Raw genomic sequence first — 23035 nt, 5'->3', positions numbered from 1 at the left:
CAAAAATCTATGCTATTATATGATTCTTCCTAAGCCTTTATATATCAGCTTTGGTATTGAGAGTATATTTGGTATATCTGAGTCTGTCTGAAGCCATTACTTGCTATTGCACTAGAAATATGAAACAATAACTGTTTCCCATCACTGATAAACAGGATGTCTGAGTTTCAGAAATAAGCCAGCAAATGACTAGGCCTATGATTAAAAATTTACACACCATTTGATAAAATATATACTGTGGAAGAAAAGGCTTTCCAATTATATAGGATTATTTAGGACAAACTGGCACTGTTTAATGAAAGAAATCATGGAGATATTTTATTTGGTGGTATCTTTTGGAGATATTTAATTCAGTTTTAACTTCAGTGATTTTGGATGAACTTTTACAATGACAGAAAATAACACAGCCTATTATACAGTGGGAATAGCACAAATAATTAATAGGCAACCAAGCATTTCAGATCACCACTAAGTCTGCCAAAGGAAGGGAAAAAAGATATAGCAATAACTCATGCAATGTTATTCAGTTATAAAAACCTGTTCATTATTCTTTCATTTTAAAGGCTAAGCTTTGCATTAGTATTCAGTATAGGGAGTTATGTGTTAAATAATTCAGCTGTTCTATAAAATAACATTTATCTTCGAAGAACAGAGCTCAGCAGCTGCCCTTCGTCCTTCCCTCTAAAAATCCCAATTCCACACAATGGGACTTTATTTCTCATCCAAAAGAAGAGCACAGAGGAGTACCAAACAGAAATCAGCCAGAGCCAATGCAAAAATGTAACAGAGCTCAGGAGGCAAACACAAAACAGAAGATTTTAAATTGTGATACAAGCTTTCCACAGATGCTCAAAAGCTGTCCTTAGGCCTTCCATAACTGATGGCCAGTGAGTCTTCATTTAGTTGGCTAAAGTAAGAAAATAATTCCTACATCCTTTCCTGAAGCAAAGGAAAAGTGATAGTTTTAGTCAGCAAGAAAGCTGGTTATTAGGAGATTACTAGCATAAAAATTAGACAGTCTGAGATATCTAGCAAAGGTACAATTTACAAGGTAGATGTGAAAAGTAATTTCACTGATGAGTGGACAGAGGCCAGAGAGCCAATTCTGCCATCAGAAGAGGCCATTTCTGAGATTTTCATTAAAAGTATACAAGCTGGTAACCTGCAAGTACTCTAAAACTAATGTAAGAAGTTTGCTGGTTTGAAGCAACATTTCAAAAAAAAAAAAAAAAAAAAGGACTGAAAGCTTCCAATCTTTACACATGAATTCAGAATCTGTAAATAAGGCATGTGGCTTTCACCTTTAAACTAACTCATTATCTGGAGCATGATCCCAGGGTGAGATACCAGTCCATGAAGTTTCCTGCTGCTCTGTTTTACTCCTATGTAGCATTTACCTTCAGGCCCTGCTCTGCCAACCTGTTACAGGTAGAGGAAGTAGAAAGTTGATCACGTGGAATAGAGCTGATTTAGGCATATGGGAGTTATAGCGATAGGATCTTAAATGGATATACAATGATGTAGGGAAAAGAAGTGTCAGGAAGAAGCAACAGAGAAGGGAGATCAAAAGGAATGAGGAAACGGGCTTCTGGATAAAGAGAATGTATAAAGAGAAAAAGAGTAAAGGAAAAGAGTACAAAGGGAAGAAGAGTAGCAACCGTAAGAAGACATTTGTCTCTTGCAATGGAGTTGTTAAAGAGTATTATGAGTTAATGCAGGAATTGCATAAGAACCACACATCACATCAAGCTACCTACAAAGCATTCTTAAATCATAAACGAGGCAAAAACATCCATCACTTCCACCAAACATGCTCTTCACCTGATCTGTGAAAGCTTTCAGATTGAGAAGGGAGGAAATGGGAGGCATAGTGCCTCAGCCATTGGCTTTCAACTGTCACTGTGAAATGAAAGCCTCTGTATAACCTGAGCAATAACCAATATAAGTAACTCAAGTAACCAATGAATTAGGAATAATAATGCTCAGATAGTCTGATCTTGCAAATTAAACTAACCTGCACCGGCAGAAAACAATCTCCTTACTCCTTAATGTTGTTTCTACCATCATCAGTCACAGTGCAAAAGAATTTCTGCCTCACTACAAGAACCTTGCTATTCATAAAAAGAGTTTAAATAGGAATACCAACAGAAGAAAACAAACCCTCTTACATCTAACTGAGATCCTAGATTCAGTAGTAAAACTTTTTCACAACTCCCTTTTCATTAAAGCATACCAATTTCTCAAAACTGAACTAATACAGAGGCACTTGATGCCAAATCCCTTCAAACCAAAGAGAATAGTGAGAGAACCAAGAGCTCTGAGAAGATAAAAGCATATTCACAGGTAATTCTGGATGTTTTGAATTTCATTGCAAATCAGAACTAAACTAAACTTCAAAACAACAAAACAGTCTTTCTCCATCCATATTGACACCCAGTACCAGTGTTGTCTGTGGCTACTGGGGAATATCCATATACTCAGGTCTGGATGCCTTTGTCTGAGACCAGACTGCAAGAGGAACACTTCTGAGTAAACCAGGGCAGAGGGGAAAGGAAACTCAGAAAAGACTTTCAAACAGTATGAACAAACAAACTCGACATTCCTTGTATTGAACACATTCTGCATTCTGCTTCACCTATAAAAATATGGTTAAGTGTGGGTAATTTTCCCCAAAGAATTTTCTGTCTGTACATATTGACATTCTGTTTATCCTCTTCTGCTGCCACTTCAATCTTTGTGATTTTGCTTCAATTCCTGTCTACATTTGTGTACCCACCAAACTCACACTGGATTTCAGGAGCTCCCAAAAGATGTTCTTGAATTTCCCTGATTTTCTAAAACTCAGCATCATTTCTGTCTATCCTTTCTTTCTGCAAGATCAATTATGTCAATAAATGTGGTTCTTAATTTTCTTCTGGATATGCCATGGTCTCTTCACTTGAAACAAACAGGTTTTATAAAAGTCTCTAACTCTCACAATAACCAAAGTTCAGAGCTCTACACTCCAATCAACAACAGGGGGTTGTTTTCTCTCTGACAAGACCTAATACAGCAGGCATTCATCTACAACACAAAAAAATACTTCAGTTAGTATTCTCAAGGGGTCATTTATGCTGTTATGTTATACTGTTGCTCTTGTATTGTTGCCTATTAATTTATTCCCTCTGTATCACATAGCAAAAAAAGCCATCTCTATCAGCTTCATCCTTTTCAGTTAATCAGCTCTAATGCTTCTTTCCCAAGTAACAGGTCTACAATAATATTTTTCACTGTAAATATATTACTTACACTTTCTCAAGTAAGGAAGTCATTACTCTGAGAAAACTGCATAGTGCTTCATCCAGGAAAATCAGTTTAATAACAGATGCAACAAACAATATTAAAATTTGAACATTTAATTAAACAAATACATTAAATATTAATAACCTTTATATGCATTTATGAAGGAAAATTGTTTTAGTTGGATTATAAATTTTTTAGTATGCTAAATCAGAAAACACGAGTTCTAGAAACACAAAACATATCAGATAATGATTTCCTGTAACAGTGACTAAAAGATACATTCTTCAGTAAGTTCATTTCAACTAGAAAAGGTAATTTCAAATTTAGCTATGGTAAGTCTGCTTAACTTAACGTCTAATTTTCAGGGAAGTGTTTCTGAGAAACCTTTGTGATTGCTTTAGGTTCTAACAATACTCCAAGATATAATCAGGACTTCTTATGAAAGTGTCAACTTTCTTTACCCTAGTATTTTGCTTTAAATTGGAAATAATTATATTAAAAAAAAAAAAAAAAAAAGTATGTGGCCTAATTGCTTAGTTAGCTGATGCAGAACTTGAAATAGAGAGGCTTATCTTATTTCCAGATGGGAGTGTCATCACCCCTCGTTAAGATCTACAGTATAGGAAGTAGACCAGGAAAAATATGTTTCAACTGGAAAAGTATACACATGTACTTTCCACAAGTAACTGGAAGGGCAGAAACATCTGTCAAATTTGAAATAAATGAAAACAATTCTTTGCTTGATTCAGTCAACACACTGGTGGGAAGAGATGCCATCCAGAAGGACCCTGACAGGCTTGAAGTGGGCTGGTGAAAACATCCCATTTCAATGAGGCCAAGTGCAAGGTCCTGCACCTGGATCAGGGCAATCCCAAGCACAAACATAGCCTGGGTGGAGAATGGATGAACACTTTCTACCTGGGGAGAAAGATTTGTGGGTGTTTGTGGACAAAAAGCTCAGCATAAGCTGGCAGTGTCCACTTGCAGCCCAGAAAGTCAATCAAACCCTGGGCTGCATCACAAGGAGCAAAGGCAGCAGGGCAAGGGAGGTGACTCTGCCCCGCTGCTCTCATGAGATCCCACCTGGCGTGCTGTGCCCAGCTCTGTGACCCCCAACATAAGAAAGACACAGACCTATTAGAACAAGCCCAGAGAAAGGCCACTGAGATGATCACAGGGCTGGAGCACCTCTCCTATAGACAGGCTGATGGAGTTAGGGATGTTTAACCTGAAGAAGAGAAGGCTCTAGGGAGACCTTATTGCAGCCTTCCAATACCTAAGACGGGCCTAGAAAAACAGATGGAGAGGGACTTTTGACAAGGCCAAGTATTGACAGGACAAGAGAGAACAGCTTCAAATTAAAAGATAGTAGGTTTAGAACAGATATTAGGAAGAAATTCTTTTTTATGAGGGTGGTCAGGCACTGAAACAGGCTGTCCACAGAAGCTGTGGATGCTCATCCCTGGAATTGTTCAAGGCCAGGCTTAATAGCATAAAAGGTGTCCCCACCCCTCTCTGGCAGGGAACTGAAATTAGATAATCTCTACATGAGAGTTTGAGTCCCTTCCAACCCAAACCATCCTATGATTTACAAGCTAAGAAAAAAGTCAAGATGGACAATGCTACAGCCATGATCTACGCCCATATACAATACACACCGCAGTGCATCCACTGTATCTGACTCAGCAGGAGGAGTAATAGAATGGATGAGGCCATGCTAGCTTAAGAACCATGTGCATTATTTTTCCTGGTTGTTTGCAGTACTTCTTTCTGCAGTACTTCTCCACAGGCCACTCATATACCTTTACACTGGCAGACATGGCTCAAGAATTTATCATACTTCAATGGCACTAAATCAACATGAGTCACAAATTTTAATGATTTTTTTTATGTGTGAACGTCCTTGAAAAAGCAAAATAATATGAGAGCTCAAATCAATGGTTGAAAAATTCATGGAATTCATGCAACAATAGAAAATTCTTCATTATTTAGCAGCCCACATACATAGTACGTACTCTAAAAAACCATGAGATGATTCCTGAAAAACTATCACCATTGATTAGTAAGAAATCACACATACAACGAGATAGCAACAAGTAAGAAACAACACTGCAAAGTAATCCTGACCAAAACAAAGATTAGCTAGTAGATGGATGAGTGGGGAGGGAGAGCAAGAATTTCATCTGGGACTAAAGGAAAAAAAAATCAATTCTTTATGCTACTTACTCCTGTAGGCTGAAATATCAGTCCATCCACTTCGTGGCTAACTTCTCTGGCAAAGTTTCCTTCCAGGAGCTGTAGAACAAAAGAGAAAGAAATCCTTTTTCCACAGAGAAACGCGCATCAAAGTGAGTAGCAGTGGATTATATGCTACTACTGCAATCATTTGCCAGTGAACAACTTATTTATGGTTTAATGTTAGAGCTTGGGAAATGTCAATGTCAACAAAGTAGCAGTTTCTACAAAGAATACTCAAGGCCAGAAAATCCTTTGTCCAAAAAGAAATACTTAGAAACTAAGATGTACTAGAAACTATGTACTAGAAAATGAAGAAATATCAATTCTAACACAGGACACTACAGTCATTTGTGGGCAAATTAGAAAAAACATTTGTTATTTTAACACACAAGTGGCACTTACTTTAGATTTAACTTACTTCCTGAAAAATACTTCAGGGCATCATTTGAAAGTCATGTTTGACAGACTTCCTAACTGGGGCATAAACCAGTAACACAGCTACATGACTGTAAAACAACTCTTTGAATTAATTTTTATTTTGAATATTCTATTTTATGCTTTCAAAGACTGTGAATTCCATATGGAGGCAAATACATCCATCAAGATGAATTTACCAGAGAAAACCATCTAATTAAACAAACCACTGAAACCAGCTAGTCAACAGTTATGAGAATTGATTATATACTTCCATATTAAATTATGACTTGCCTAAGGAAAAGCAAATAACCAAGCAGAATTACAACTAGACAAGTAATAGCAAAAATTAGGAGAATTACCAAAATATCACTTTATTAATTTCATTTCATGTTTTACTGTTGAGGTAAAGTATCTGTCCTAAAGTTGTAGATACTTTTAGTAATATTTGAAAAAACTCTGGCATAAAAGTAATCACATGGTGATAAAAGATGGCAAATACAGAACAAATAAATCACAGTCAGTTTTAAAAGCATCATTTTCACCTGGTCTGCTAATTTTGTAAGATTTGCTTTCTAGAGCTCAGCTTAATGACGTGCTAACCAAATTCTAACTAAATTCTTTAAATGAAGTCAACAAACTATGAAAGGAGCTGAGAATTAACATTTGTATCCTACTAAGGCAGTACAACTGAAAGAAATGCAATTTTATGTTTAATGGATCAAAAGCCTGACGGCCAAATACTTCAAACAATAATGTGATGCATTTCACTTAAACCTGTAACTTTGCACAGAATGACTGATCATTTTGCTATAAAAAGCTACCTTTTCTCTTACCCAGTCATTAGCCTATATTCGTGTCTATAGCTCCAACAATAGAGCAAGCTTTCACTATTCAACTTTTAGCTACAATTTAATTGGAAAAAACACACTATGAGAGTACTCTGAAGTGGAAAAATACTTTAAGAATATTTAATTCCAGGTAAGAAACTATCCAATGAAACACAATTTTTCAGAAGAGAAAGTCCATAAATGAAACTTGAAGCTGCACCTTGCTGTTATAACCTTGTTATATATGTTGCTATCTTGAAATGTACAGCGTAAGTTCACAATGTAATGCATCTGCTACCATATGACTACACAAAAAATAACAATAAAATAATCACAAATTCTTTCATAAATTTATTGTTAGTCTTTGTTTTTATTACAGCAATGAGTGCATTGGAAAAATATTTAAACAAATGTCTAAATGTTTTTAAAATAGTGGGGATTTTAAATTTCTACACAAGCTAAGTCTTCTGTAGATCGCTTGCAAGTTACTCAGCAGCTCCCAAACCGACCAGCCAGTCATCTGTAATAAGAGTAAGCTTCAAACTTACACAAATGAACAAGACTGATTTCATTATATTCAGGTACCAAAAAACCTCTCACTGAATAATGTTAATATTAAGGAATAATGATATTTTAAAAACAAACAAACAAAAATAAAACAGAAACTTCAAATCAGTTGAGACTACTTTTTATAAATTTCTGACTAACTTATCAAAAGTGTCAAAGTGAGAAATCAATCACCTCTGTTTCTGCCTCTCTGTTTTTGAATTTCTTACGGGAAGTACAATTTGAGCAGACAGTTACTTCAGTGTTGGAGCTTACAGAACTGAATTATGTATTCCTACCCAAAATAAAACTTAAGAATATAGAAACAATCTCTGAAGTTGGAGTACGTGGAAAAGCAGAAACAGCTGCACTGTTTGGCCTGCAACTCTCTCCACTCTGGTGAACATGTAGTTTTAGAAAACTACATTAAGGTATTATTACAACTTGATAAATGGAGAGGAAAATACAGATTAAAATTTTCCCATTTCAGAAATACATTCTGATACTTTTCATTCATTACTTAGCCAGAATTACAAAATTTAAAGGAATCAGTCCCATCAAGCTGCCACCCAGTTTCAGAGTCAAAATGTTCTCAGTTTGGAGGTCCATGGTGTTTTCACTAAGATAGCTACTCCCAAGTGTCAGATATCAAAGACAAAAGGATTTTAAACACAGAGCAAGCCTCAACAGGTAACTACATTTCTCTGTACTCCCAGTTATTCTCTTTTCATTCTCATTAGGTCAAATACATGTATTTGAAAGATAACACACTCTCTAGAAAGAATTTTCACTAGAAAGGATTAGCAATTGGGGGGAGGGAATAGAGGAAGGAATGCACATTTTCTCTGACGTTATTCCCATTAAAAAATTATTGATAATTAAACTATGTAAAGGTTGTCTGTGAACAGCAGAATACACAGACACTGAATATTGCGAAAGGTTTGGAATGACACAGAAATGAGCAGAAAATGAATATTTGACACACAAGCAAGTATTTTTGACTCTAAAAAAGTTACATTTTTCAGTTTATGAACTTCAAATGCAAATACCATGGTTCATCTTTTAAAAAGTGTTCAACGTTCCACATGTTCAAATTTCTAATTAACTTGAACAGAATGGTCTTTTTAATCAGCGCCATGATAAATGGCACACCTGCTTGACTGGGATGACTGCCATGGATCAGATAAAGTGCAATGCATCTCAATGACATTTTTTAAAAGATGGGTAAATGATGCATGTGAACCAGCTCTTCTGGCATCCAATTCCTTGTTGCCTCATGGCATCTATTTCCACCTGAGATCCCCTTTGTTCACTCCTTTCAGCATCCTTCTTCCCCGTGAACACTGCGATAAGCCATATACTCATATTACAGTTTATTACTTAAAACTTTTCCTTTCATACTTTTCAACTAAATTTAAAATTATTGCTACATCTAATAACACTTCTCTAAGCAAAAGAATGGTATAATTGCATGGATTGAGTAGAGCTGTATGATGAGTAACAGGATTTCTCCTTGCTCCTTAAGCACTGAGAAGAAGAGCAGCAGTATGTCACCAAAAGAGCACTAATAACTTGCTGAAGCTGATTTTGCTAAAACACTGAACCAGTCAGCAGTTCTTCTATGGATAATTGAAAATTCACGCTTTAGAGATCTCTCTGTACTTATACCAACAAAGAAATCACTTTGCTCCTTCAGCAGGAAGGCAGAAGATTTAGGTGCATACAGATTCCATACAATACTAGTAAGGTTTTCGTTAGGGTTTCAGTATTTCTGAGCCAAGACACATACTTCTACAAGTTTGCAGATATTACATTATTCATAAAATAAATAAGTCCAGCAGGTACTACTGTGCTTTTTCCTTCCCCTTACCAAAAAGAAAAAAAAAAATCATGGAAACAAAAAACAATGTGAGTTGAGGATTCCAAAACATAATGATGACTCTGCAAAGTCATACTGACTTTCTACAAAATAATTTCACTAAGGTCCTTGCACACACATCACAATTATTGATCTCCTGTGTCACAATATGCAAATAACAATAGCTAACCATTTCATCTGTACTTCTGATTCAAAACTGACAGTTCTTGCTAGCTTTCTAAAACACTTTGGGATACAGAAAAAAAATTATAACAGAATGTTATAACACAAGACAAATACACATCCCTATTCCTTGCTTTTTCAATTTCAGAACTTATATGCTTCACTTCAAGTCAAGATAGGACAATTCTGCCTGCAGGCCCTATGGAGTTTTCCAGATCCACCTTCAAATTACTGATCATCTGGATCTGTTCACTCTACAGAGAGCTGTGACAGGTAACATATTTCACTCTAAAGTATTACGTACAAATAAACTATTAATGGAATTGCCAGTCAGCCAGAACATAAAACACCTTCATACATGGGCTTACTGTTGTTCCTAACTTCACAGAGCCAGCATCTTCACTGTCTTAGCTTTCAGTCCAACTTAAAAGACCATCCCTTTTTCACAGGATGACAGCCCTCACCATCAGCTTCAATATTCTCACACCCTGACCACTCTCGAATTTTATAAATGTGAGCTCATACATCTCTGTAGATAACCTCCTACATAAGTCTTCATAAATTCTGTTTTTGAATGACATCAGAAATCCCACAGAATGATTTTGATGATAAGATCAGTTTAAATAATGCAAAAATAGTCTGGTGCAGATTCATCCTAATTATCACATTTCACAAAAATAAATGTCTGTACCAGGCAATGATGGAGCCATCATCCAAACTACTAATATTCTAAACTCCAGCTTTCAAACAGTATATTTTGAAAAGGAGGCCTCCTGGAAAAGAACTAAGCACACATTTAGTGGGGTATAAGCTTCCTCTCAGATGATACACAGGGTGCTGTGCAAAGCTTCAAAATATTATCAAATGCAGCTTAATGTCAAGTGAGGGAAGCTGGTACTCTGTGCTATGGCTGTGGTCTCTGCTCCTTCCTCCTCACCGGAATTTTTCCAGCTTCCCCTGTCCCACAGCATCAGATCTTCATTGGTTTGTTTTGTGTCTAAAAGCAGAGAAGATATCAAGAACAAAACAGCTGCTTTCAGTCTCAAAGCAAAAAAGCATCAAATAGCTTCTGAGTAACTATGCCATAGGGGAGAAAAGTTTAATATATTATTTTAAAATAAAACACAGAACCTCAAACTTTCCACAAACAGAAGTTGGCTACTTCACATTTTAACGGAAATAGAGCCCAAAACAAAGTGTTCAGAGAACTTTTGATTTCGGTTCACTGACTGAATTACTACAAATATATGGTAAAACTTTCAAAACAACCTTTAGTGACTCTGGAATTTAGTGACTCTGGGGAATTCATGGTTTTGGGAATTAAAGGAAGCACACACCTTCTGAAATACAGATTTAAAAAAGGGAAAAAACCCAAAACCAAAGACATAACACTCAATCCATGCAGACTTTTATCTTTTTCACATTCAGGATGCCAATCATCTTATCTAACATTGCATGGCAAGTAAAACATCTGATCTAAACAAACCTAATATAAATTAACAATCTGGGGGCAGATGGGAGAGGATCAAAGACACAGCTTTAGCAATTCTACTGCTTCAAACCAGACATAACCTGGATCACCATTTCAGACTAACTTTCAGACAGCTATGAGGATGAAACTTTCTCCTCTCACACATATTTAAGTTCCTCAAGTGCCAAGTAATTTATTTGGAAAACTGTGCAATCTCAAATTACAGCATGCTGTGATGGAGAACCACAATCTTCATTAAGCTGTCCAAGGAAGTACTGCCTGTGCAATTAAAAAATGAATTCCTATTTCTCAGCAATTTTTTTCTTCCTTCAACTTTTCTTGCTCTTCTTTTTAGACTCTGACCAAGACATCTCTAAGAGAGTTTTTTTAGAAACAAGGTTCCCATTTCAAACATTTCACAAGGAAGCAGATGTAACTCGTCAAATATTTCAATCTGTCCTCAAAAGATATCCCACAGATATAATTTTTTAATCAACCGAAACCATGTCATTTAGACTAGACAGAATATTCCAGAAGGGCCACGGCAGCAAGAAAAAATGCACTCCCAGTTCTCTTTCACAAGTCTCCTTTCAAGGAGATCTCTAGATACTTGAGCACATGCCAAAGTATTTGACCAGCCAATGGCTTATTACAACTGCCTGCTTGCCTCAAAGTAGCTCCTTCCAAGTAACTCTGAATATCCTGAAACCACAGCCCATCATCTCAGGAGCATGACTTAACACATGGTCAAAAAGTAAAGGTTTCTGCTTCTACGTTAACATTTATTTCCCTCACAAAACCACAAGTGATCTCTCATCTATATGGTTTCAAGTTTTCCTCCAAATGACCTATAAAAATATTGAAAAGCAGATTTTCAATAATTTAACATGACCTGGTTTCCTCTGCATCAGTCTCATTTCCTAATCAAAATATGATCTGCTACCTCATGTCAAATAAATAAAGAACAGTATCAGTTGAAGTGTATCTGCATCAGATTCTACATCTAATTCTATAATGCATTCTCCTTCATTAGTCATTGTAGTTAGCTGCATTTATTTTACCAGCAACAAAAGGCAAGAAAGATCATAATAACTGAGAGTACCGTCAGAAAACCACAGTTTATACTAAATATTCTTAAGCTAATATGCTAAGAAAAAAATCATAAACTAACAAAATATTTCCTGGCCCATGCCAATGATCTAAAATACACATACAGGAAAAGCAGGATCAGAAACTGTAGAAAATAAATTAAAAACTGAGCTCTTTATGAAGTAATTGCTTCAAGAAGTTTCCTATGCTAATTAGGAACCAACACATATTGAAGATAACTGCTACGTTTTTAGTAAACTAGTGAAATTATCTACTTTGCTCCAACTGCATAAGAAACACAAAGTACACACTTCTCACTTGCTCATGACTTAAAAAGAAATTTCATGCTTTTGGGCTGTAAAATCAGGGCTGTAAAAGTGTACGAAAATCCTTTAAAAAATTTTATGCTCAAAGCTCAAATGCTAGCTTTTACACAGCCATCCACTCAAGATGCTAATTCTAGACAAAAACAGAGAAAAGCTGCAAACATTATTTTGTCTGTATGAACACGTAAACCTTGAAAGCACTTGATGTCATGCAGTAACTCAAGTAACTAAACAAAAAGAGTAAAAGTAAACTCCCAAGGTTCACCTGTTTAACAAAATCATCACTGTTTGAACTCTGGCAACAGCTGAATCACATGGCGATGAAAAATATATCAAATGACTGTATAAAGACACATGGGAATTTTTTCAGCTGAAAAAATTTAAAAATATATACTTTTTATAAAATATTATTTTATGGAAAGCCTTTCAGTTTGTTAATTTACTAGAAGCTCTGAAATCAATCATACTGAAAGACTAAAAATAACCTCTTTACCAAGTTAATCATACAGAACATTTTGGCTCAAAAGACATGAAAAACACCTAATTATGGCAATAGATTTGTTCCCTATAAGAATAAAAGCAGATAATGGCAGCATTGTGAGTGAACTGAAGTTCACTAATATGATCAAGAGACTAATTATTATCCCTGAATCATTTGTAGCATTCAAAACTTGATTAATGTCAGGTCAAGTTTAACATGTGATAGATTGTATTGGTAATGCTCAGCTATCCCACAGCTTGTCAATGTACAGGAGTGCCATCTGTTAGGTGTAGGAACAGCCAACCGCCACAACAAAAACACATTGGCTACAACTGGTCACTCAAGTACATTTCAAGAATTCCCTAAGGAATACCCCAATAATTTTTACCACACTAGACCAAAATCCAGTACTGAAGACCTGCTAAAGACAGGAAACTTGTAGCCCAAAAAAGCAAGCATGCAAAGCATGTTTCCCTGTTTTTAAAGGTCAGTCAAAGGTGTATTTAATAATACTGAATACTCCACGAACTGAGCAGTTTCTAGCAACAAATATTTTTTTGCAAGAGAAATATGCATAGCTTCCTCTCTACACTCCTCCATGGATGTTTAGCAAGCATTCCTGTAGAAAATACACTGCTTTACACTTTAGAGCATAGTTCATGATATTCAAATACATATGGTCCTAATAGAACATCTAGCAAAACACTGTTAGGGGGTGTTCAATGTGAAATTCATATTCCACAAAAAAACATTCACTGACAGCCTTCCCTTTGTTCCAATTACAGGTAATGGCAAGAAGAAATCCTTTTGTGGGAGAGTCACTTTCTAGTATTTCCCAGCACTTTGTTGGAGGTCAGCTTTACCAGGGGTCACCTCTCCCACGTACAGTCCATTATAGCAGGACAGGAAGTCACCTGGGCACTTCCACTGAGCTTCCACAAGCTTTGCACTAGTAACAGCGTGAGCAGCAAGGCTGAAATAACATGAAGTGGCAACAGACAGGTGCATGCACAAAGAGGAAGGAAGGTGACCTAATTCTGGGTTTGCTCCAGAAACTATGTACTCTCATGTCGCTGTAGGACACGAAAGAAAGACTAAACACTCCAAATACTTCAGAAGGTAAAGAGTACAGAAAAGCTTTATTGTCTAATTCTTACTACCTTTTATAAGGCGTTCCGATTCAGACTTAACATGATTGGTGAATAGGAACAACACCTCTCTAATTCCATTGGTTGAACTAGAGAAACAGCAAAACACCACCTGGAAAAAGATTGTTTTGAGAAAGGACAGTTGTTTTGCCAAGATTGTTTGAGAAGAAGCTTTCTTGAGAAGTTTTCCCTTGGGAAAGAGCTAGTAGCTGCTAGAAAGTGAAAAATCTCTTCAGACTTAGAAATGTCAGGCCCACACTCTCATTTTTCTACAACTCGTTAGAAACCCAGCAGGAACACTGAAAGAAACATTTACTTATCTCATAGCTACAACAGCCCTCTGAGATGTATTATAAACACATTCTCATTTGATGGCCCTCTTGCATTCCAAGGGGATGAGGCTGAAAGGCTACAGACCTGGGCTGCCACTGATACCTGCAGTCTGCACTTTAGCTCCAAGTATTCTGTTTGCTGCTTCTGAGAAGTGTGACATGCAGGGCTCCCAGATTCTTTTGTGTCAAAGTCAAATATGTAAAAGTCAAATATGCTGAAGACCTAATGCTAGTCAGCAGATCATAGACCAAAAATAACAATTCCAAGAACCACAACTACTGCAGAGCATCTTCCTCAACCATTTGCCCATGTAATTTCATCATCAATGACTAACAAGGGCCCAAACTACTAGTGACTGGTCATTAGCATTCAAATGATGCCACTCTTCATTATCTTTCAGAACAGCAATTCTGCAGGAAAGTCTTCACTGGAGCCCATATATTTTTTTCCAGAAGAAGGCAATAGAAATTCCAGTTTATACTCATGTGATAGGGAACGAGCAACACCTCCAAGCCAGAAAGTCAGATTCACCACCTTCTCTCTGCAACTTTGCTTGGTGTCACGATGCACCTCTTAGGAAAAAAAATCAAGTTATTCCACACACTGGACTTTAGGAGCTTTCCCAGTTTCAAAAGGCAATTTTACAGTCAGCTTTTTTCATAGAGAACTTAAGAGAAATCATATATATCATCTACTGAAAGCTGTTTTTTAAATTCACTCCCTCCAAAAGATTCACAGAAGAGCCACTTCCAGATATAAGAGTAGCTGGAAATCACTGTAGTGTGCGCTGGGATGCAATCTTGGATGTTAAGAAAGTCTAAGAACCACACTAGCTTGATTTCACTACCCAGCCACACAGGAAAAAAAATGCTATCGTGAGCAAGAGTAAAATACATTGTGAGGGTGGCAGGGAAGCAAGTTTGATGGTTATAACCTTGTTTTTTAATACCTTCTTGACTTTGCAGCTAATCCATTAACAGTACTCTTCAACTATGCTAATAATGATAGCTGTATGCCATGTTTCTTAATTATTTGGAGACATTTTAGAAAAACCTAGAGCACGCTACAGTAAGAGCCCCACTGAGCCATCACCCATGTGCTGGTTCTCAGTGAACAACTCCAAAGGTTGCGCACATAATATATTCAAAGCAACACCCAAGAATAACACAAGCACTATGTGTGTTAATGCTTAATTTGACAGCACATCTGCATTCCTGAATTCAAAATAAGCATGAGGCATTTCTCACTGTCAATCTCTTCTCAAAGACACAATTGAGAAGCTGACATCAATTAACTACGATGTTTTCAAATGCTTCTTTCAAATAAGAGAAATAAGCTCTTCCAAGAAACTTTAATTGGCTTTTGTAATAGCTCCAAAATGAGAGAAATATGGACTCCTCAAAACTTTGCAGGAATGACCCTGCCAAAGAGCAATATTTCATATTTATTTTTCCTGATGAGGAAACAGCAATATATCTCATAGTTTGGCCATTTCATTTACTGTGCTTTTCACAGTTCTGTTTCAAACTGCATGGTGTCTTCATTTTCTTTCTTTTAGACATTGGGATGTTGCCCACATCACTCTCCCCACGCTCTCCTACCTGGCAGAATACACCCATCTCAGATTCCAGTCTTGCTGGAGCTGGAGGAGATTTAATAGGTTCCACTAGCAAATGCTTTGACCAATTTACAAATTAGCAATCTATGACATTCCTGAATGGATGAAAGATGCTTGGTAAAGTCTGTGATGTCTTCAAATGAGCACGACTCTCATCACACTGATGGCTTGCAAGCTCCCTAATACTCTGGGTTTGACCAAATATTACACTCAATAGTTCTTCTGATGTCAAAGGAAAGAATGGCCCTGGGTTGAATACAATGGGGCTGAACAAACTTCCACTGTTAAATTCTTGATAAGGTTTATCTGGTACCCAGCCCCTGTGTAAATCTGTTATCCCTGTGTAAACTGTTCCAACATCATCTGATCTCTGGTTGTCTAAATCGTGGATAGGTCTGTTTTAATTAAGTCAGATAATTGAGGATTTTGTTTTATTAAGCATTTCTAATAAGACTTGTCAACAAAGACAAAACTGTATATACAATTCAATTAGACACAAAACTGATATACATGAATATAATGTTTTCATACACTTACTGTTACAATTCCTGATTCAATCTGGGCTAATATTTTGTACTGGGCCTGAAGCACGGATTTTAACAAAAAAAAAATTAAGGTTTACCTTTATATATTCCAGATGTTAAAAAAAATCTGATTCTTCTGCTATGCAATGGCACTCGAGGGCTTTATTTGCTACAAAGTTGAAATTAAAACTATAAAGCTGTAATAGTAAAATGCTAAGATTTTGTAATTTCTTTATTTTAAAGATTAATTTTGTACAAGGTCTGGTTTCAGGGCTTTTTCTCCAAATTGGCCTTATCACAAGAAAAGAAACAGCTAGCAGTGATGTCCTATAATCTTGTATCATAATAAACTGCTTTAAATTTCACCCTTATTTTTACCATTTTCTTTGTGCTTTTATTCATTTTATCCAAATTAAGCGCATGTCTCTTGAACGTCATTCCAATACGAGAAGCCTGATGGCTTCCCTGCGGAGCTGCATTGCCAGAAGGCAGTTTGGAAAGTGACAGGCTGTGAAGTGGCACAATGGACAATATTAAACAGTTGCCCCTCAATTAATGAGTGGAGTGACCCACTTAGTCACCACAGCTGAGTCTTCTAACTAATTCAGAAGATACCAAATACACAATTCAATCGCCCATACTGGCATACCAATTGGTAATTAGGTACAAACAGATTTGCATTTCCCTGGTTCGGTAATAAACCATAAAACTGAAAGAAGAAATCATTGTTAAAGACACTTTTCCTACTTGGAAAGGTATATAGTATTTCCACTGCACGAAATACAGAAGAAATAATTTACAAAAATCTTAGAACGTTCAAATCTAATGTTAACATATTAAAAGCTAAGCTGAATATGCACTGTCCTGATGTTTAAACTTAAAATGTGCACCAAGTAGAACACTTCATCCATAAGCCTTTTTTTTCCCCACTACCTTCATTGCTTTTTTTCTCACACTATAGTTGACAAGTCAGAATTTAATTACATATTCCACATCTGAATTATTCTACATTAATTTAATTTGTACCACTAGCAATATCTAACACGGGCTACAAGTTACAAAAATAACCCTTCATGGAAATATCCAATGTTTGTTTTAACTTCAGTAGATCACTTTCTGAAAAATGTGGAATGTAACTAATGTGTGAATAATTTCTTAAATAAAAAGAAAAAAACTTCTTTCCTAACCAAAATTCTACTGTGCTGAAATATTATACTTGACCTTCAACATTACAAATAATAATAACCAAATGCAAGTAGCCTAATCCTCTTCTGTTTACTCTAGGAAACAAACACAGATTCCTATTCATGAATAGGTCTCCTTAAGTGACTCCAGCAAAGCAAGGCTGAGAAGTTAGCCACAGCTGAGTCAGTGTTTGCCCTAGCATGAGGAAACCCAAATCTAAGCAAGTAACTGCTGCCTCCCTGTTCCACAGAAAGCACAGGAACAGTCAGAGGAAGCTGGACACTCCACCAGCACTGGCCTACAAAGCCTCTGCTACCCTCAACCTCCCACTGACAGAAATTACATTTACCAAATAGTATTCACATCACTGCAGTGCTGCAACCGGCTGCATGAAATAGCTCCAGTTCAAGCACTGAATTTCAAGGGGCAGTAACCTACATTCAGCTCAAGATCTGCAGTTTAGTTACCTATTTCATCTTAAAATTTACAAACCTTCCACTCGGTCTGATCGGCTGTACTTAGCTTTACAATACATGTGGTAAAAAACTTTGGCTACAGTACTACATGCTGGGATATAAGGCAGCTGCCAAGGGAAGACTTCAAATTCTAGTATAAGAATAAGGTAAGATCTTTGCAGCTTCTTATTCACTAATTGTTTACTAGGTTCCTCGGGTCAATTATTATTTGTGTTTACAGGAAGAAAAGCATGTCAAAAAAGAAGATTTAAGTGACGGCTACACCAGCACAAAAGCGTCTAAGGGTGGAATAAGGCAATACTGCTTTTACCATTAGACTTTCCATTTTTGGGGAGATGGAACAGGACAAAGTGAGAAAGAAATATAAGAAATAAAAACAAACAGAAACAAAATAGTAGAGGGGACATGGGTTAGGAGGCAATTAAAAGGTGATTCGATGATAAATAGGCCAAAATCCTGGAATGGAACAGATGGAGTGAGAAATACGATGTAGGCCAGACACTGAAGAATGGCTGCCAACTCTAGGTCAGGAAACGCAGGATTGAAAGGTGAGCCGATTAAACTACTCCTGAAGGCATAGAAAATCAAAACAAAAATAAAAACTGAGGAAACAAGTCTTCTTGGCAATAAAAATCCTCCAGATGGTAACATTCCCTCTCCATGAGATGCAGAATTGAAGATTGTCAATAAATAGACGGAGTATTTGACACTTCTGCATCCGCCATTGTAGCCATGCAATTCTTCTGTCTTCTGTTCCATGATGCAAAGCTTCTCACGTGTTGTCTTTAGGCAGCTTGGAGATACAGGACAGGGCTTCGTTATTTTTGTCAGTTTTGGTTAACAGCTCTCTTGGCAGACACGGATGAGCAATATCTGCATATTCTGCCCTTTATCAGGGTTTACTCTTTCAGGGCATGCAAATACTAGCTTACATCTGCCTCAGCTGCCTGCAAAATACATCAACATCAGCAAACTGTGCACTTACACAATCTCCTGCATCATCAGAGGTCCACAGCTGCTTAATTTTTCAAAGCAAACCATCTCAACAGGAGCTATACCTTTAGGTATTAACTCTAAACATTCCACCTCCCCTAACTACAACAAAAGCAGTTTTAAAAAGTAAAAATAAAAATCCAAATGTCAAATAAACCAGGAGAACAAAGCAAGTCACCTGTCAGTCCATAGATTTGACTGAAAACTTTTAAGAAGATCCTAGACCATTTAATCTTCTAGCAGAGATTACTTTCTCTCTAATCCCTCTAGGACAAGCTGTCATTTTAAAACCAGATAATAGTCTAAGAACTGACAAGTCATTGACATACAGCGTGCTAACATTTGCAAAAGGTTGTTCATTTGACCTGTATCATTGTTTAACCTTTAGCCCTATTGTTCTATTGAGAGTGATGGGCACAATTCTCCATGGGACTACAGACTGCAAAGAAAGGAACTTTTTTCCTACTCCTGCTAGACAGAATTTTCACTAGACAATGGGCTTTAGTGATGACATTCAGACTGAGAGTGTTTACACAAAAACGCTTCGCAAGAGAACTGTGAGTTGGTTTAAGCAAGGAAAGCCAAGAGTTGTACCATTTCCAAGGATTATTTCTATGCACCTGTACTTCCTGTTCAGTATAATGAAAATAATGTCTTGTTGAAAAGCCTAATATTCCTGCAAATACAAGGCCAAGGTTCAAAGCCTGAGAGTATGAAGCATTTAAAGCACTAACCTAAAACTCAGCTTTTTCAACTGACTGCTGTAATCCTTACACGACGGGTGGGAGAATTTGACCATATCATCTCCTTGAGCTCTGATGCGATGCAATAAATGCAAAGAAAGCAAGCTATGCAACAAAAGCGATCAATCGTTCAAGTGTAATGACAAACACCAAAAATTCAACTTTGCTCAAAAATGTCTAAGAAGTTACATTCAATTGGAAAATTTACCACAGAATTCATGTGTTCCCAGCTAACACTAAATACTAATCTGTGTTTAATTGATAATAGAGGAAAAAAATTTTAGTGATACTGCTTTCTTCATCAATATCAGAGTTCAACAAGGCAACATTTTTAGCGGCTCTGAGAATACACAACCTGCTCCCCAGTGATTGTCCGTTTCTTTTGTCTTACCACTAAAACTCATTCCTACAAAAAATAGAAGTCCCTCCAAATATCTTAACGTAACAGTGAAGGCAACATTATAAAGACACAGCCCTTATTTCCAAAATCCAAAACTAAATCTCAAGACACCACTACAAATGCTGCCATACCTTATAACTGCACTTTAAAAGTGCATTTCATTACACAGTAAATTGATTTTCAGATTAGAAAAAAATCAGTCAGTACCTAACTATGGTATTAAAGTTCCAAATCCATAACTCTACGAACATTTTCATTATTGGATGTATTATATAACACAACACAAAGTTTACTGCTATTTCAAGTAATTACTTCTACTTTTTCACTGAAAACTACTAAGTCTACATGGAAAACACTTCTTTTCAGGCATAATTAAAAGTTTTAGCCACTTTTTCTGCTATTAAATATAGCACTGAGGCTCTTGGCCTTTTGAGTAATCTTCCTACAGTCCACACAGTCTAACACACATTTACTGATACATTATTTTTAATAAAAAGAATGGAGTGGAATGTCTTTATTCAGATCATAGAAAAGAATGATGGAGGGAAGCAATGAAAAAGAGGTCTAGAGCATTTCTTTTGTGAGGTTCAAACTGCATCCTGAGAACATGTTTCAAAAATTAAAGCTTCTCAAAACAAAAATAAGATGTGATAAAGTACACTTGATTGTTTTCTTGATCCCAAGCAAACCTACACTGAAAAAAACCCCTCCAAATCATACTCCAAAAGTTTTGATGAAACCCATTCTGACCAGGTATGGGTTTTCCACTTTTTCAGTCTTGAATATGCTGGTGCAATCAGAGAGCCATCTTATCTGTGACCAAGGACTGCTACCTCCATTGATCTTTGAAAACAAGCCTTGAGGGTGACTTAAGAAGCCACGTCTCCTCTCAGTGAAATACACTGCGAAGAAAGTAGGAAAGAGACCCAGGCTTTAAAGAAACCCAGCTTTTCTGAGACCACTCAAGGGTATAAATCTTTAAGGATCTTGTGATAGTTTAACCTCAGCCAGCAGCTAAGCACCACAAAGCTGTTCATTATAGTCAAGAAAGGAAGGAACCTGTTAGATCCTTTCTAAAGATGAAAGGATCCAACTCTTCTTGGAAAAGAAAAATGTCTAATTGAACATAAGCAGAATATCTACCTAAGCAGGTCCCACTTGTTACTCTTTAGGATCCATTCAGCAGCACCTGTCTCTGGAGAGGGATTGATGGATGTGAATAGACTTAGAGGATAGTAGGAATTCCTTTTCTTCCTGCAGACCTTGCTATGCTGTACACAGAGTTGGCAAACCCTCTCAAAGAGGAAGTCTGCTCGCTTTTTCAGCTATACTGATGAGGTACTCATCACTATGTTTGCTGCTATTGTTGCAGAAATGACTGACTAAAAATAGGATAAAGATCCTTTGGTCAAAACAATACTATTTTTAAACAGTCTTTTCTCAGAATAGGGCAATGCTTCAATAGACTGGACCATTGTTTATAGTCTATTCTGACCATACATAATGAAAAATTCACAAAGTTATGATGAATATGAAAATGCAGTCCTTTTTTCATTACCCTAAGGAAGTGTTACAGGAATGATACTCATCACAGTTCACAGAAGTAATGAAATGAAAAAGGTATTTTGAGGTAAGTAAGAACAACAATAATTCTTAGTTTATATATTGATCTTTTGAGAATACATTTTTATGAAACCTATTATTTTGAGCAGATATAGATTTGAAATCTATTTTGAACCAATAATTATTTCTCTTAAGTGTTTACCAGTATTGCCTTAGATAAAACTCCACATCAATACTGGAACTGCTACTTAAAAATCCTTACAGTTATCATAGGGTATACAAACAATTCTCAAATATTGACATAAAACTTCTTACTTATTGAAAACAATGATCAGATTTCAAGCCTTCTAAGAAGCTTTCTGTTGTAAGAGCAGTAAAAAGAACATATTTCACTAGGTAAAACTGATTTAAATGAGTACAAAAATGACCTATAATGTACATTATACAAAAAGAAAAATGAGTAACCTAAACTCCCAAATGTAGAAGGCTTCAGAATCTGTAATGATCAACAATTAAAATACCCACCTTCAAACCAACCAAATAAAAATAATCTGAGGAAAAAAACACCGAAGAAGCCATACAGCAATCACAAATATCCCAATAAATTAACTGTGTATAGATATTCTTATCTCAAAGATGCTTTTAAGGTGGTAGTAACACATTGGGGCAAAAAATTGTTAACTGAACTGCATTTAAATCAGTCATCCCAAATGCAGATTGCAATGTCCTTAAAGTTTTACGTGGTACTTCAGATTTATTGATATCTTCAAAACTTACTTTCTAAAAGCCTGGGATGATTAATGAAAAAAAAATTTAAAAAAAAAAAAAAAAAAAAAAAAAAAAAAAAAAAAAAAAAAAAAAAAAAAAAAAACCAACACTGTTCAGAATATTCCAAGCTGCCAATCAGCCCACAACAATTGCTGAACATTTGGTCAGCAGAGGAACTCACTGGAAGACACAACAAAAATGCTGGGGGAAAACAGATACCTACCACTGTTTTACTGCCTCCAGTACCACAACACAGAACAACTGAAATCAAGCTTACCTTTCTGGAAGTGTAGATGTCGAAAAATGGTTTGTTTCGAACACTAAACGGTTCCTGTGCTTTGTCAATGAGACCACTTTTCATCTTTTCATGCCGTGGAAATATAATCTCTTTCTCTATACACGCAAGCCGAACATTAAAATCACAGTCTCCAACAGGCTGTCCCTGCCAAGTTACAAAAATCAGTATTAAAATCAAACACCAAATTATATGAACCATCTAAGTTTTTCTAACACAATACTTAGAATCCTACAGATACATAGAAGTATTATCAAATTACTACATTTTT

The 23035-nt window shown here is 36.3% G+C and overlaps 1 protein-coding gene across 1 annotated transcript in view; it reads right to left on the bottom strand.

The window, feature by feature from the left end:
- RNGTT (RNA guanylyltransferase and 5'-phosphatase) overlaps nt 1-23035 on the bottom strand; it is a 173669-nt gene that overhangs the window by 85100 nt on the left and 65534 nt on the right. Inside the window, exons 11-12 of the mRNA XM_040059755.2 lie at nt 22747-22911; nt 5509-5577 (exon numbers count right to left, since the gene is read on the bottom strand). Of these exons, the coding sequence (XP_039915689.1) occupies nt 5509-5577; nt 22747-22911 (234 nt within the window). The remainder of the gene's footprint in view (nt 1-5508; nt 5578-22746; nt 22912-23035) is intronic.

This window comes from Hirundo rustica, chromosome 3 (genome assembly GCF_015227805.2).
Source record: "Hirundo rustica isolate bHirRus1 chromosome 3, bHirRus1.pri.v3, whole genome shotgun sequence".
In the NCBI taxonomy this organism is placed as follows: Eukaryota; Metazoa; Chordata; class Aves; order Passeriformes; family Hirundinidae; genus Hirundo; species Hirundo rustica.
Note: the sequence above shows the minus strand (reverse complement) of the source record. Positions and strands in the feature narration are given on the sequence as shown.